Raw genomic sequence first — 13,911 nt, forward strand, 5'->3', positions numbered from 1 at the left:
TGATAATACCCTCTTGACCACGAGGAGCCCTTCTTCTACCCGATGTTTTATGAAGTGATATTTTTTTTCGATATGTCTGGATATTCCATGTTCCCTTGGTTCCTTGGTTAAGGCAACCGCTCCTTCATTATCGCAGAAAATTTCCAAAGGTTCCTTTATGGCTGGTAAAACTCCAAGGTCTCCAATGAAGTTCTACAACCATATAGCCTCCTTTGACGCTTCGCTCATAGCTATATACTCTGATTCGCACGTTAAATCAACTACAGCCTCCTTCTTGGAACTTTTCCAAGCCATAACTCCTCCATTAAGGGTAAACACCTAACCTGACTGCGAGCGGAAGTTATGTATGTCGGTCTGAAAGATGGCGTCACTATACCCTGTGACTCTTAATTTATCACTGCCACCAAGCACAAGGACCCAGTCCTTAGTCCTTCGCAGATACTTAAGAATGTTGTTATGCTATCCAGTGAGCTCTATTCAAATTCCCTTGATATCGACTTACAATGCTTAAAGCAAAATCCACATCAGGGCGAGTACAGTCTATAACGTACATGATCGAGCCAACAAAGGAAGCATATGGTACTCGACTCATTTCCGCTATATATGCATCGATACTCAGATTCTGAGTCTTACTCAGTTTGGTATTACTCTGTATAGGTAACTCCCCTTTCTTGGAATTCTCCATGCTAAAACATTTTAGCACTTTATCCAAGTATGTACTTTGACTAAGTCCAATTATTCTTCTACTCATATTCCTCAAAATCCTTATCCCCATAATATATGCAGCCTCTCCTATATCCTTCATAGCGAAACACTTTCCAAGCGAGGACTTAACTCCCTGCAAGGTTGGAACATCGTTTCCTATGAGCAGTTGTAACAACCCAATTTTCACGTCCAAAAATTTCATTTTTAAATCAATACTTTGGAAAGCATTTGTAAATAAAAAATTGTCTGATCAAATCATTCCACAATCATATAATGTTTGAAAAACCCAAAATACGAAACCAACTGAATATTAGAGTACAAATCCCAGAACAATCTCGTAAGGCGGAAAATAGTGTATGCGTATGATGTATCGCTACCACGCCAACTCCTTCCCCTTTGATGAAGAGGTACCTGAAACCAAACTGAAAAATGTAAGCACGAAGCTTAGTGAGTTCCCCCAACATACTACATACCATACAATCATATAACATACAGTACAATCATATAACATACCATACTTTTCAGGCATTTCTGGGGTGCCCGACCTACCCGGTATGACTATTCTGGGGTGCCGACCTACCCGTGCGGCCATTATGGGGTGCCGACCACCCTTTGGTCCTAACAACCGAATCTCGGTGACTATTTCACTCCTACCACTACTACTATCACATATCATAACATAACATACTATCAGACATATTTGGGGTGTCTGACTACCCTTCGATCCTAACAACCGAACTCTACTACTATAACACATCAAGCTGGCATAGAACATATAAGGTAGTAGCAAAAACTAGATGATATCACAAAGACAATCATCTAACACACAGCCTCTACTGGTGGGCCGACATTGTGGCCGTAGACCCACCGCTACTAGAAGGTAACTCACCTCGAAGTAGTTGCTAATCTGTGCGGGAACTGTCTGTCTTTTGTTGTTGCTCCGGAAATCCTCCGATTGTAATTCCCACGAAACACTCAATCAAACACTGCTAACTGTCCTTAGGGTAAAATGACCATTTTACCCCTGACCAAGTCAAAGTCAAAGTCAACTTCCAATCGACCCGACTTATCGATTTGGCTCGCTAACTCGTCGAGTCCCTATCCAGTCGATTGTCCTCACTCTCGTCCCTACTCGTCGAGTTAGGCATTGACTCGATGAGTTCTCCTTCTAAACAGCTATCCAATAGTCCTTCATTCGACTCGCCGAGTTGTATGAATAACTCGTCGAGTTCATCTTCATCCGATGAACACTCTGGTCCATGACTCGCCGAGTTGTATGAACAACTCGTCGAGTCTGTTCTTGAGGCAATAAGATTGCCTTGGACTCGCCGAGTCCCCCCATTACTGAGTCTGGCTTCCAACTCACTGAGTCCACTTATAGCTCACTGATCCCACTCAGCGTAACTCAAAAGAGGAAAATCGGGGACTCGCGACTCAACTCGTTGAGTACGAAGAACGAGTCACCAATTCGCATGCATGCAATTACTATATACTCGATTCTGCTTGAATCCAATGCATTCCATTCATAGATCTGGGTTCTTAGGGTAGGTTTTACACGTAAAGTTTCCAACTTTACGTGTATTCATGCATCAAAAGGAAAATAAGAGGCTTAACAAGGACTAGAAGAGTAGATCTAGGACTTATACACAAGTTAGGCTCATAAAGGCAATAGATCCGAGCTCCTAGAGCTCAATCATGCCTAGATTTGAAGTCCCTTAACACTATAACCTCATCACTCAAAGATCAAGCCTAGAAGAGGCCTTAAAATGACTATCTTAAGCTCTTAAGGAGATAATAATGAAGGAACAGAGAGGGTTTCGAGTCTAATACCTCTAGAAGCTCTGAAATGGCACAAAGATTCTGGATCTTCTTCCTCTCCTCTTGATCTACCTTTTTCTTTTCTCCAAAACTTCAAGGAATTGCACCAAAACCACTCAAATTACTAAAATAAGGGTTAGGCCTTCGTGAGGGAGTGTTCTGGATGTAATGGGGCCGTTATGAGGCACAAAAAGATGTTTAAATAGGGTGCACACCTTTGAAATTAGGGTTTCATCCCGACTGGCGGACTCGTCGAGTCCAGGATATGGACTTGCCGAGTCGCTAAGTTAAATGTGCTTAATATCTCATCTCTACTCGGCGAGTCGGGCCTACAACTCGCCGAGTTCCAGCTAAAAAATGCAAAAATACTTAGATTAAAATACATACCAGGAACCAGGTGCTACAGTAGTATATCATCAACATACAAAACTAGAACGCTAACTATACTCCCACTAGCTTTGATATATACACATGACTCATCCTCACTCCTAGAGAAACCAAACTCTTTGAATTTCTCATCGAAGCAAATATTCCATCTGTGAGATGCTTGCTTCAATCCATAGATGGATTTCTCAAGCTTGTACACTCTATTGTGGTATTTAGCATCCACAAAACCTTTAACACATGTAAACATCTTTAGCCAGCTTCCCATTAAAGAAAGCGTTTTTAACAAAGCGTTTTTGACACATGTACACTCTATTGTGGTATTTAGGACTCCAATAGTGAAAATTGAGTGATAGATTGAGGCTAATATGAACACCTAATGATCATTGACAATGTGCCAAGATCAACTAAAAAGGGTGGGAAATGACTCAAAAATGGGTGTTACCGAAAAGACTTGGTCCCAAAAGATGTGAATTGGGGGTCCCACTTCAAAGTTCATCAAGCACCTCAATGCAAGGTGTGATAAACAAAATCTATCTAACTATCTACTCTAGACCCCTAGAAAAATGATAACCTATTCTAAAAAGGTGGTGAGAATCTAACTAAGCAAGGCTCGGACGAGACTCGGGAGTACTAAGGGGTACTCCATCCAAAACCAAGATGCGAGTCTTCAATATCTTCAATGTCTTCAAAATACCTTACCGGGCTAGTCTTTGCTCGCACACATTGGCATGACCAACCACATCCCTCCGCACCTAGACCCAATCAAGCTACCTGCATCTGACCCCCACACAAGCGGTCTCAAAGTGGTCTGTGTGGCTCAAAACGTGCCCCATTCATCAAATACAAGGAATTCCATATCAAGACCCAGGACCAATCTATGATTCAATATTTATGACTCGACGCTATGGTACCTGTAGGGATGAGAAGACAAGAGAGAATAAAAATGCATGAACTTAAACTAGAATGCATCTAAAAAGTATGAAAATTAGAAAAGAAAGAAAGAAAATATGCAATATTTTTGAATTTTTTATGCAATTTTTATGAATGCCCTATATGACTAACTCTAAATGCAACTATATACAACCTAAATGCAATAAAAATAAATGATTAGATTACCTCACCCCAAGCATAAAATTAAGCATTGTCCTCAATGCTTAGGATGAGAGTAAGGAAGGATCATACCGGGATCAAGATGGAGGAGGTCCGCGAGGATGGTATGGAAGCAACACATGGATCGCATAATGATGCTTGGATGGAGTTCTTGGCCGCCTAAATACACATGGATGAAAGCTTGGTCGCGCAAAGGACGCATATGAAATGGCTCGAAATTTTCTTATGAAATGACATATTTGCGCGGGTACCCTCGCAAACTTTACGCGGGTAGGGGGCAGTCGCGCGCACATGTCAGAATACATCCCATGTTGGGGTAATTTGGAACTCGGAATCTGCGCGGCTCGGGGTCGGTTGTGCAACGGCTGCGCGGGCACCCGCGCGCAGCAATCAGAGAGCACCCCATGTTAGTGTAATTTGGAACTTGGGACCTGCGCGGCTGGGGTCGGTCGCGCAAAGTCTGTGCGGGCACCCGCGCGAAAGTCAAATTTTTGGAATTTTTCAAACTTCACCAAAATCACTGGAAGACTTTTATATGCTTATTTTTAGGCCAACTTCAAGTTTAGAAACACCCAAAACTTCAAGCGGAGATTATTTATTCACAATGCATTTATTTAACGTCTTTGCCAAGACATAGCCCCGCTTCCGTCAGCCTTCGTAAATCGGTGTTTCCATTGTTACGTTGTCGAATTCTCCCGTGTCAAAGCCTTCATTAAATAGTTTCAAATGGTGCCCATTCACTTTGAAGATTTGGTTTGTTTCCAAACTCTTGATTTCAACAAAACTAGGATCAAACACTTTTATAACAATAAAAGGTCGATGCCATCGAGATCGCAATTTTCCCGGGAATAACTTTAAGCGTGAATGATAAAAAAGAACTTTTTGACCCGGAATAAAGTGTTTTTGGGTTATATGCTTGTCATGAAATGCCTTTTTCTTCTCTTTGCACCTTTTGAACCTTTTAATTATCTTCTTCTTGACCACTTCCATCATTGGAGGATCCAATCTTCTTTGAGGTTCCCTCTTAGGATTACAATCATCTTCCATGATTATGTCTGTGCATACATTAGGGCTTATCTTGTTTATTGGCTCAATCACATCAACCCGATACAATGGAGAAATGTTACTAGGGTACCTCATTCCTTCAAAGATGTTGAAGTGAATAGTTTCTCCATCAAACTCCATAGTTATCTTTCTTTTATGGACATCAATGATTGTGTGAGCGGTATGCATGAAAGGTCTTCCAAGGAGGATCATAGATGATTTGGAAGGAGTCTTCTCTTCAAGATCAATGACATAAAAATCCGACAAGAAAAACAAGTTGATTAACTTGTACTAACACATCCTCCAACACTCCTCTTGGAGACACACTTGACTTGTCTGCTAATTGAATGATTACTCTGGTTTCTTCCAAAGGTCCAACATTGAGAGATTGAAAAACCGAATATGGCATCACATTGATCGAGGCTCCAAGATCTAACATAGCACTTTCGACATGCAAATCACCAATGGTACAAGGGATAGCAAATATTCCCGGATCCTTGCATTTGGGAGGTAACTTCTTTTGGATAATTGCAGACACATTTGCATTGACTTGAATCTTTTCATTTTCCTTGAATTTTCTCTTCTTGGTGCATAAATCCTTGATGAATTTTGCATAACTTGGAATTTGCTTAATAGCATTCAGTAGTGGAATGTTGATTTGGACCTTGCGAAAAGTTTCAAATAATTCATTTTCTACCTCTATCTTCTTGGAAAAGGCTAACCGGGAAGGGAAGGGAGGTAGTATGACCAATGGTTTGATGGGTTTGTTGGAAGAGTCGGGTTGATCAACGTTTGGCACAACCGGTTCCTTTGGGGGAGCTACAACTTTTGAAGGTTCAACCATGATGACTTTATCTTCTTCTTCTCTTGAAACTCTTTTGGGGTTGCTTTCTCCAAGTGTTTTCCCACTTCTCAAAGTTATTGCACTCACATTGGGGTTCTTCTCGGTTTGAGATGGAAGTTTTCCCCTTTGTTCCATCTTGTTGAGAGCGGTGGCCAAGTCTCCGATTTGTGCTTGAATGTTTGAGAAGGTATTCTTGGTCTCTTGTTGAAATTGGGTTTGACTTTGAGCAAGAAAAGTAACAAGTTCTTGAAGGCTCATTTGAGGGTTACCACTTGATTGACCTTGTTGTGGAGGGTGTTGGTAATGTGGAGGGTTATAAGAATTTTGTGGATATGGAGGTTTTTAGGATTGGTATTGTGGATGTTGGGGTCTCATCAAAAGATTTGGTGGATTTTGCTTTGGTGGATAAGGGTTGTTTTGGGTATTCCTCCAATTTGGGTTGAAGTTATTTTGAAATCCCATGGGTCTTGGTTGACTTTGATATCCGCCCATTGCATTCACATCTTCCGGTTCACTTCCAAGTGTGGGACACTTATCCGTATAATGACCCGTCATTGCACAAATACCACATACCATCAATTGTTGACCACTTCCCACCACCATTTGACTTAACACATTAGTCAAATCCAAGAGCTTTGATTCCAAATATTGAGTGTTGCTAACTTCACCAACTACTTGTGTAGAATTTCTCTTCATGTCATTTCGAGTCCCAAAATTCCTTTGATTTTGAGAAATGGTACCAAAAAGTAATCGGATCTCGTGAGGGGTTTTGTTGAAGATGTCACCACCACTTGAAGCATCAATCATCCTCCGATCTTTTTCATTCATACCCTCATAAAATTATTGAAGAAGTAGTTGTTCGAGTATATTGTGTTGAGGACAACTTGTACACAAATTGTTGAAGCGCTCCCAAAAATCATGAAATGTTTCATTTTCCCCTTGACGAATCCCCAAAATGTCACTTCTTTGACTTGAAATGCGGGAGGTGGGATAGAATTTGCTATTGAAGGCCTTGAGTAACTCTTCCCATATGTGAATAGATCCCGGTGGTAAGTTGAATAACCACTCTCTAGCTTTGTCTTCCAAGGTGAGCGGGAATGCGGCTAACTTGAAATCATCCAATGTCACATTGTCGGGCAACATGCTAACACATATCATATGAAAGGACTTCAAATGCTTTTGAGGATCTTCTCTATCCAACCCATGGAACTTGGTAAGTTGATGGATGAAACTTGACATCAATTCAATCCCTCGGCGGTTTGCGGGATAAACAATAGCAAGAGGTGTATGAGTAACATCCGTTTCCATCATTTGTCTAAGTGTCAACTCTTGAGGAGGATTGGGTGGATTGGGGTTATTGGGATATTGTTGCAAGTAATTGGGTGGTTGTTGGTAAGGTGGATATGGGTATTGTTGGGGATTGTAGATTGGTGGTGGATAAGGTTGGTAGTTAGGGTATTGGTTGTAAGGAGGTTGTTGTTGTGGGTACATTGGGTTTTGGTACATTGGAGGGGTTGGTAATTGGGTTGATTTGGGTAATGTATTTGTTGAACTTGAAAAAAAGTGTTTTGAGGTTGGTTGTTTTGGTGGAAGTGTTGGTTTTGTAGTTGTGGTGGTTGATAATTGGGTTGGTTTTGAGGAGGGGCTTGATTCCAAGGTGGCATATCAATGAGAGGTTCTTGTGGTTGTTGTCTTGGTTGATGGGGTGGGGTATTGGCATCTTGATTGATTGGGTTTGGGTTGGGATTATGAGGTGGAGTGTGATTCATGGCTATGTGGTTTTCAAATGGAATGTCTTCAAAGGAATGACCAACAATTAGAGAACTCGGTTCGGTGTCGGTATCACTTGAAGTATGAACTTGATCTTCTATGTTGATTAGTGGAGAAGAGGAAGAAGCTTGAACTAGTTGTTTCTTTGCTTGTTTGTCTAACTTTTTCAACCTTTTTGCTTCTCTTTCAATTTCCGGATTGTAGAGTAGTTCACCGGTTCTTGTAGACCTAGGCATAAACAATCAAATAACAAAAACCAATTTCCCCGACAGCGGCGCCAAAACTTGGTTAGGATGTCAAGCCCACCAAGCAAATTACACCCTTTGATTGCTAAATAAACGTAATATAATGGTAAAAAGGGGTATCGATCCTCGGGGAAATGGTTGTATTCAATCACCAATGCAATTCAATAGAACTAGTGAAATTAAACTAACTAACTACAATTAAAATAAAAGGGGGTGTTTGATTACTTGAAAACTAAAATGCTTGAATAACTAAAAACCTTGCAATTAAGCAAGTTGATGAGATGCTCAAAGATTGTGAATAATTGGTTAACTAAGGCAATTCAACACAATGAACATGTGTGTGTTTATCATTAGGATCTAATACAAAGCTTATCCTTCATCCCAAATTGGTTATAGCAATCATGAAGCATGATATGCCAAGATTCCTCATAGGTAGTATGGAGGTTGGGGAAGCCCACAACACACATTCTTAATTAAGATCAAGGGTCAATTGAAGCAATTAATCCCAAGAAATCAATTAGCCTTAAGAATGAAGGAATCCCCAATTCCTAGAGGATGTCAAATGCTTACACATCCATAAAGGAGATATGATTCATAAGCTAGAGATGATTTCTACCATCATAAAGCCTTTGTTCTAGATAAATTCAATGATCCAATGCAAAATCAATGAAATAAATCAACTATTGCTCAATCAAATACTAAGCTCATGATCAAAGTATCAAATAAGCATAAGAATTGCAAACTAGAATCATAAACATGGAATAAATTGATAATCAACATAAATCCTTCAAAACCCACAAACATTCATTGGTTTTCAGCCAAAGTCAACCAAATAAGAGTATTAGCCACTCATGGCAACAAAGTAACAAGAACAATAATCTAATTGCATAAAGAAACTACCTAAGATTTGGTGTAACAGCCCGGATCCCCAGGTATCTTCATTTCTTTTATATTTTGACATTCTGTGAGGGGACTCGGCGAGTCGGTGGTTGAACTCGCCGAGTCGGGTCGCGGTTTTAGCAGGGGTTCGCGTCCGGACTCGGCGAGTCCAAGGGATGGACTCGACGAGTCCGCGCTGTTTAATGAAACCCTAATTTCCCGGTCCTAAGCTCTATTTAAAGGACCTTATGGCCCTCATATGCGGCCACCTTGAACCCTAAGAGCCTCCATACGTCTGTAAGCCCTTGTATGTGTGTTTGAAGGCCTTTTGTTCTTCATTTTGTGTGTTAGTGCAAGGAAAGGAGGGAGAGGAGCAAGCTTGAAGTGTTGGGGAGCTTAGATCTGTTGCTATTTCATCAAGGGGGTCTTCTTGAGGTAACTTTCTGAGCCAATCTTCGTGTTTTGTGTTGATGGGCCAAATCTAGGGTTTCTTCTTGCATTTTTTTGGCTTGAATAAGAAGTATGAGAGGTCCCATGGGGATATGGGACCTAGATCTGGACTTTAGCAGGTCCAGGAGACCCCTTATGACAAGCTTTATGCCCATCCTTTTGAGTTAGAAGTTATACTTGCCATATTAAAGGTTGTTTCTTCAAAATAAGCCTTGTATGCATTGCATGGCAACCAAGACTGAGACTTTACGTGACAAATAAGCTTGGGAAGGCCAGATCTATGTATTTATGGAACGGATCTGACCGCAAAAGCCAGTTTTAGCTGGTGCATGGCATGGACTCGCCGAGTCTGAAGAACAGACTCGACGAGTCACTTGAAGATTGTCCTTGAGACCATCTTGTGTGTAGACTGGACCGAGTTGTGGGCGACTCAGTGAGTCGCAGAGAGTTGGAAAGGTTTTGACAGGTGGACCGAGTCAGGATGGGACTCGCCGAGTTGGCCTTCGACTCGGCGAGTTGAGTCGCGGTGGCCCTGTGATTCAGGCCCAGGTGGAACTCGTCGAGTCGGGGGAGTACTCGACGAGTCAAAGGGAAAATTCTTGAGAGTTGGTAAAAACGCGTAGACTCGCCGAGTCACTATTGTGCACTCGCCGAGTCTAGTCCAAATTGACTAAAGACTGTTGACCAGGTCAACCTGTGTTGACTTGATTTGGATGGTCCACCTTAGTGGTGCAAGTAATATTTATAGATTTATAATATCGTAGGAGGATTGCAGCTCGAGGGTTCGAGCCCGAGTGATTCCAAGATTTACGATTAGCAACTTAGCGAGGCATACGAGGTGAGTCTTCTCACTATACTGTACCCGGAAGGGTCTTGACTATGTGACCGGAAGGTTGAATACGATGTATATGCTTTATGTGTGTTAAGTTATTTGCTATATGTGTCATGTATGATATGTTTGATATGGGCCGGAAGGCGTGGTCATATGGACTGTAAAGGTTGATGTGGGTAGGACCGGAAGGTTTACCCAGATGGGACGGAAGTCCCCTGAGACACATGGACCGGAAGGTCAAGGCCTGGAAAGGCGTATGTGCGTATGTTGTATTTTGGGAACTCACTAAGCTTTATGCTTACAGTTGTTGCTTTATGTGTTCAGGTACGAGTGAGGACCGTGGGAAGGCGCCAGCGTGACCGTACACACACTCGGGGAAACTGTTTTATCTTTTGTTATGTAATCGTTTGAGACTACGACGTTATTTTGAGAATCTAAACTAATTACTCATGTCTTGATGGTTGTAAAAATGAAAATTTTTGGTTGGAAATTTTATGATGTTACATTTGGAAAGATGAAAGGAAATGATTTCTAGCTCCCAAAATCGCCTCTTGCAGGTCTCCAATGGTGGAAAATTGTGAATGAGCCTCTAGATCTGATCCCCAAGGGTTATGGCAAGCCAAATGACCAAAATGCCCAAACTGGGTGGTTGCGCGGGTACCCGCGCAACGAAAATTCCACCCGCGCAAATGTTGCTGTAATGCTATTGGTCCACCAAGCCACTCCACCATTCCATTACCAAAGATTCCTTTGGTCCCCCCATCCTTGTCCATGTAATTTGAAATGCACCAATCATCATTTAGCCACCAAATGGATGCTCCAAGCCCAAAATTTGAATTTTATGATCCATCTTCACAAGCCCAAATAATCTAAGCCAATAACTTTCAAAGCCCAATTCTTCCTCTTTGATTCTGCCAAGCCCAATAATGCCTCGGGAGCCCACTAAGCCCGTCTCCAATCAACCCGCAACCGCAACAAGCACCGAAAAACCTACAAAATATCTTATGCAACATAACAAGCACCCAGTACGATCCATACTAAAGAAAAATAAATAAAAAGATCTAAAAATCTAAAATAAACTAATAAAAATAAGGAAATAAAATAAGCTATCAGAAAGCGTTTTTAACATCCGTCTGCCAAATTCCATAATCATGAAATGTAACGATTGCAAACATAAACCTAATAGAATTGCTCTTCGACACTGATGAAAAGGTCTCATCATAGTCAACCCTAGGGTTTGAGTAAAGCCCTTCGCAACCAGTCGTGCCTTGAATGTGTGCACATTTCCATCCATATCGGTCTTCTTCTTGAAGATCCATTTGCACCCAACTATCTTACGACCTGGTACATTGTCAACCAAGTTCCAAACATGATTGTCATAAATGAACTGGATCTCGCTGTCCATTGCCTCTTTCCATTTAGCAAACTCAGGGCCCATCATGGCTTCCTTGTAGTTAGAAGGCTCATCCAAATTCACCAGTGTACTATCATTGATAAACATATCACCTGTTGGATTAGGTGTTTAAACCAATAACTATAATTGGTATGTACTCGACCCGAGAGTAGCATTGTCCATTTCGGGTTGCCTTCATCAAAGCAATTTGACAGGATGATATTTGAGAAAGAGGTTATTTGCGATTTATTAATATATTATAAGAATAATATATTAATTGAGAAATCATATTATTTAATTAGTATTGGTCACGAATTAATTTGGTGACCAAAAGAGACTAATTAAATATGCAGGGACTGATTAGATAAATCAGTGATATTTATAGTTTGGGCTAATGATCCATGTTGATTAGGATTAGATTAAATCTTTGTGAGAGTCCATGAATAGTTAGTCCAAAAGGCTAAGGAGTTATTGGATTAAAAGCCCAAGTGAGTTAGAGTTTACAAGTTCAATCCCTAGGAATTCCAAACTATAAATTGAACCCCTAAGCTTGCAAAATCAGCCACTAGTACTCTAAGGTGAAAACCTAACCGTTTTTGGTGCTCCTAGTCTATCTATTATTATCCTCCAATTGCTCTTGGTGTTTGTGAGTTGTTTGAGGCATCACACTTGAGGTATTAAGCTCTTGAAGGCCAAGTTCTACAAGCTATAACAAAGAGGTAATATTCTAACTTGTTTTATGTTAGAAATTGGGGTATAGTAAGGCTTAGAATTCTAAGAATTGTGTAAAACACTTTCAGATTAAAGCATTTAGGTGGTAATCCCAATATTCTTTAATCAGATAAGACTCAGAGAGACAAGAATTTAGAATGCTTTGATGATAGTTTCGTCTGTACCAAAAAATTGAGACCAAAACCGAATTTATGATCTTTGTCTGAAAACTGTCATATGACAGTTTCTAACTATCATAAAATATAAAACCTGACATAAAACGGAAGTTTCTAACTGTCGACCCCATCCAGGGGCTCTTTCCCTTGGACCCCGCCAGGGGCTGCCGCCCCTTGGACTCCGCTCCTAGGGGCGCTGCCCCCGGACCCCCGTTCGTTTAGGGGCTTCACCCCTAAATGATAGCGTGCTTTGAAAACTTGATCAAACTTAAACAAGTGTGTACTCCACACCTTCCGTACTTGTTTAATATTTATCAAGTTCACATTTGGTCAATAAAGTAATCCCATTACACTTAAATAATATTGATGACAACAAATCACCAACATTTTATGATTCATGTATCAAATTTTGTATACTAGTTAGGCTTCATGCTTTGGAAAATAATATTACATGTATAACTAAAGAAAACTTAGATCCAAAGCATTAGGGTTGGATGTGCACCATAGGGATGTTTGAGTACATAAAATCCAACAGTGGCATCAGAGCCAGGAGTGTTTTCTGTTATTTAGATGCAATTGCATTGTTTTCAAAGTTGGAAAGTTATGATTTTTACAGTCTGAACAGTGGACTCTACGAGTCCCGTGAGTGGACTCGATGAGTTGACTCATACGACCATGAACTCAACGAGTCCATTGCCTGGATCGACTAGTTAGATCATCAGATGACAAATTGTTTGAGTTTTTGACCTGTTTTGAATTAGGATCATTACCACAAACTGTTTTGGATCATAAAATTCGATTTTACTAATATGGTAATGATTATCCCCATCCAATAACAAGATAAATTGTCAAATTATGAAATAATTACTAGATTGTATGATAAACAAATCATACATACTTATAAAGCTTGCATTTTTTCTTAAATCTCATGCATTTGAAACCCCCATTTTTAATTTTTCTCAAACCACATTCATTTGAAACCCCTTTTTTTAACTAATGCAACTCAAAAGTTTTCTAAATTATGATTTAACACTCAAAAATTTTATAACTTATATTATGTTTAATTATCATTTAGTGAAAAGTTTACTACAAAAGGCCAATCTTTTGTGTGTTTTGTGTTATATAAAATCTAACGTGTAAGAAGAATTTGAAAATACTGTGATTCAAAAGTTTTCATATAGTTGAAGCATTCACGATCCAAATATAATGATTTGAAGAAATGAGTTATGTTGCATCGATGGTAATTGTAATATGATTTTTTCTTTCAACCAAAATAAATGAAGCTTTTCTATTCTTTCTTTATATTTAGTTTATCATTTAATCTTTATATGTGATTTGTGTGTATTACTCAATGTTGAATGTGACTCTCCAAACATCAATGTTTTGCTTGAAATATCTTTCTAATTCCTCATTTTCAAGAAAAATATTTTGATTACAGGTTAGTGAAGAATTGTCATCAAGTTTATATGGTTGAATGATGTTAAGTGAAGAATGAAGATTCATAAAATGGATGTAGTTTTTTTGTTTGAGCAAAGTTGACGAATGTT

General features: G+C 40.0%; 1 protein-coding gene across 1 annotated transcript; it reads right to left on the bottom strand.

Annotated features, from left to right (window-relative positions):
- Window positions 1-5,308: 5,308 nt before the first annotated feature.
- LOC145045132 (uncharacterized) lies at window positions 5,309-6,166 on the bottom strand. Its single transcript, XM_078993471.1, has one exon. It carries the CDS (start codon window positions 6,164-6,166, stop codon window positions 5,309-5,311), a length of 858 nt encoding a protein of 285 aa, XP_078849597.1.
- Window positions 6,167-13,911: the final 7,745 nt, after the last annotated feature.

The sequence above is a fragment of the Lactuca saligna genome, chromosome 5 (genome assembly GCF_052625555.1).
Source record: "Lactuca saligna cultivar CGN05327 chromosome 5, ASM5262555v1, whole genome shotgun sequence".
Lineage (NCBI taxonomy): Eukaryota > Viridiplantae > Streptophyta > Magnoliopsida > Asterales > Asteraceae > Lactuca > Lactuca saligna.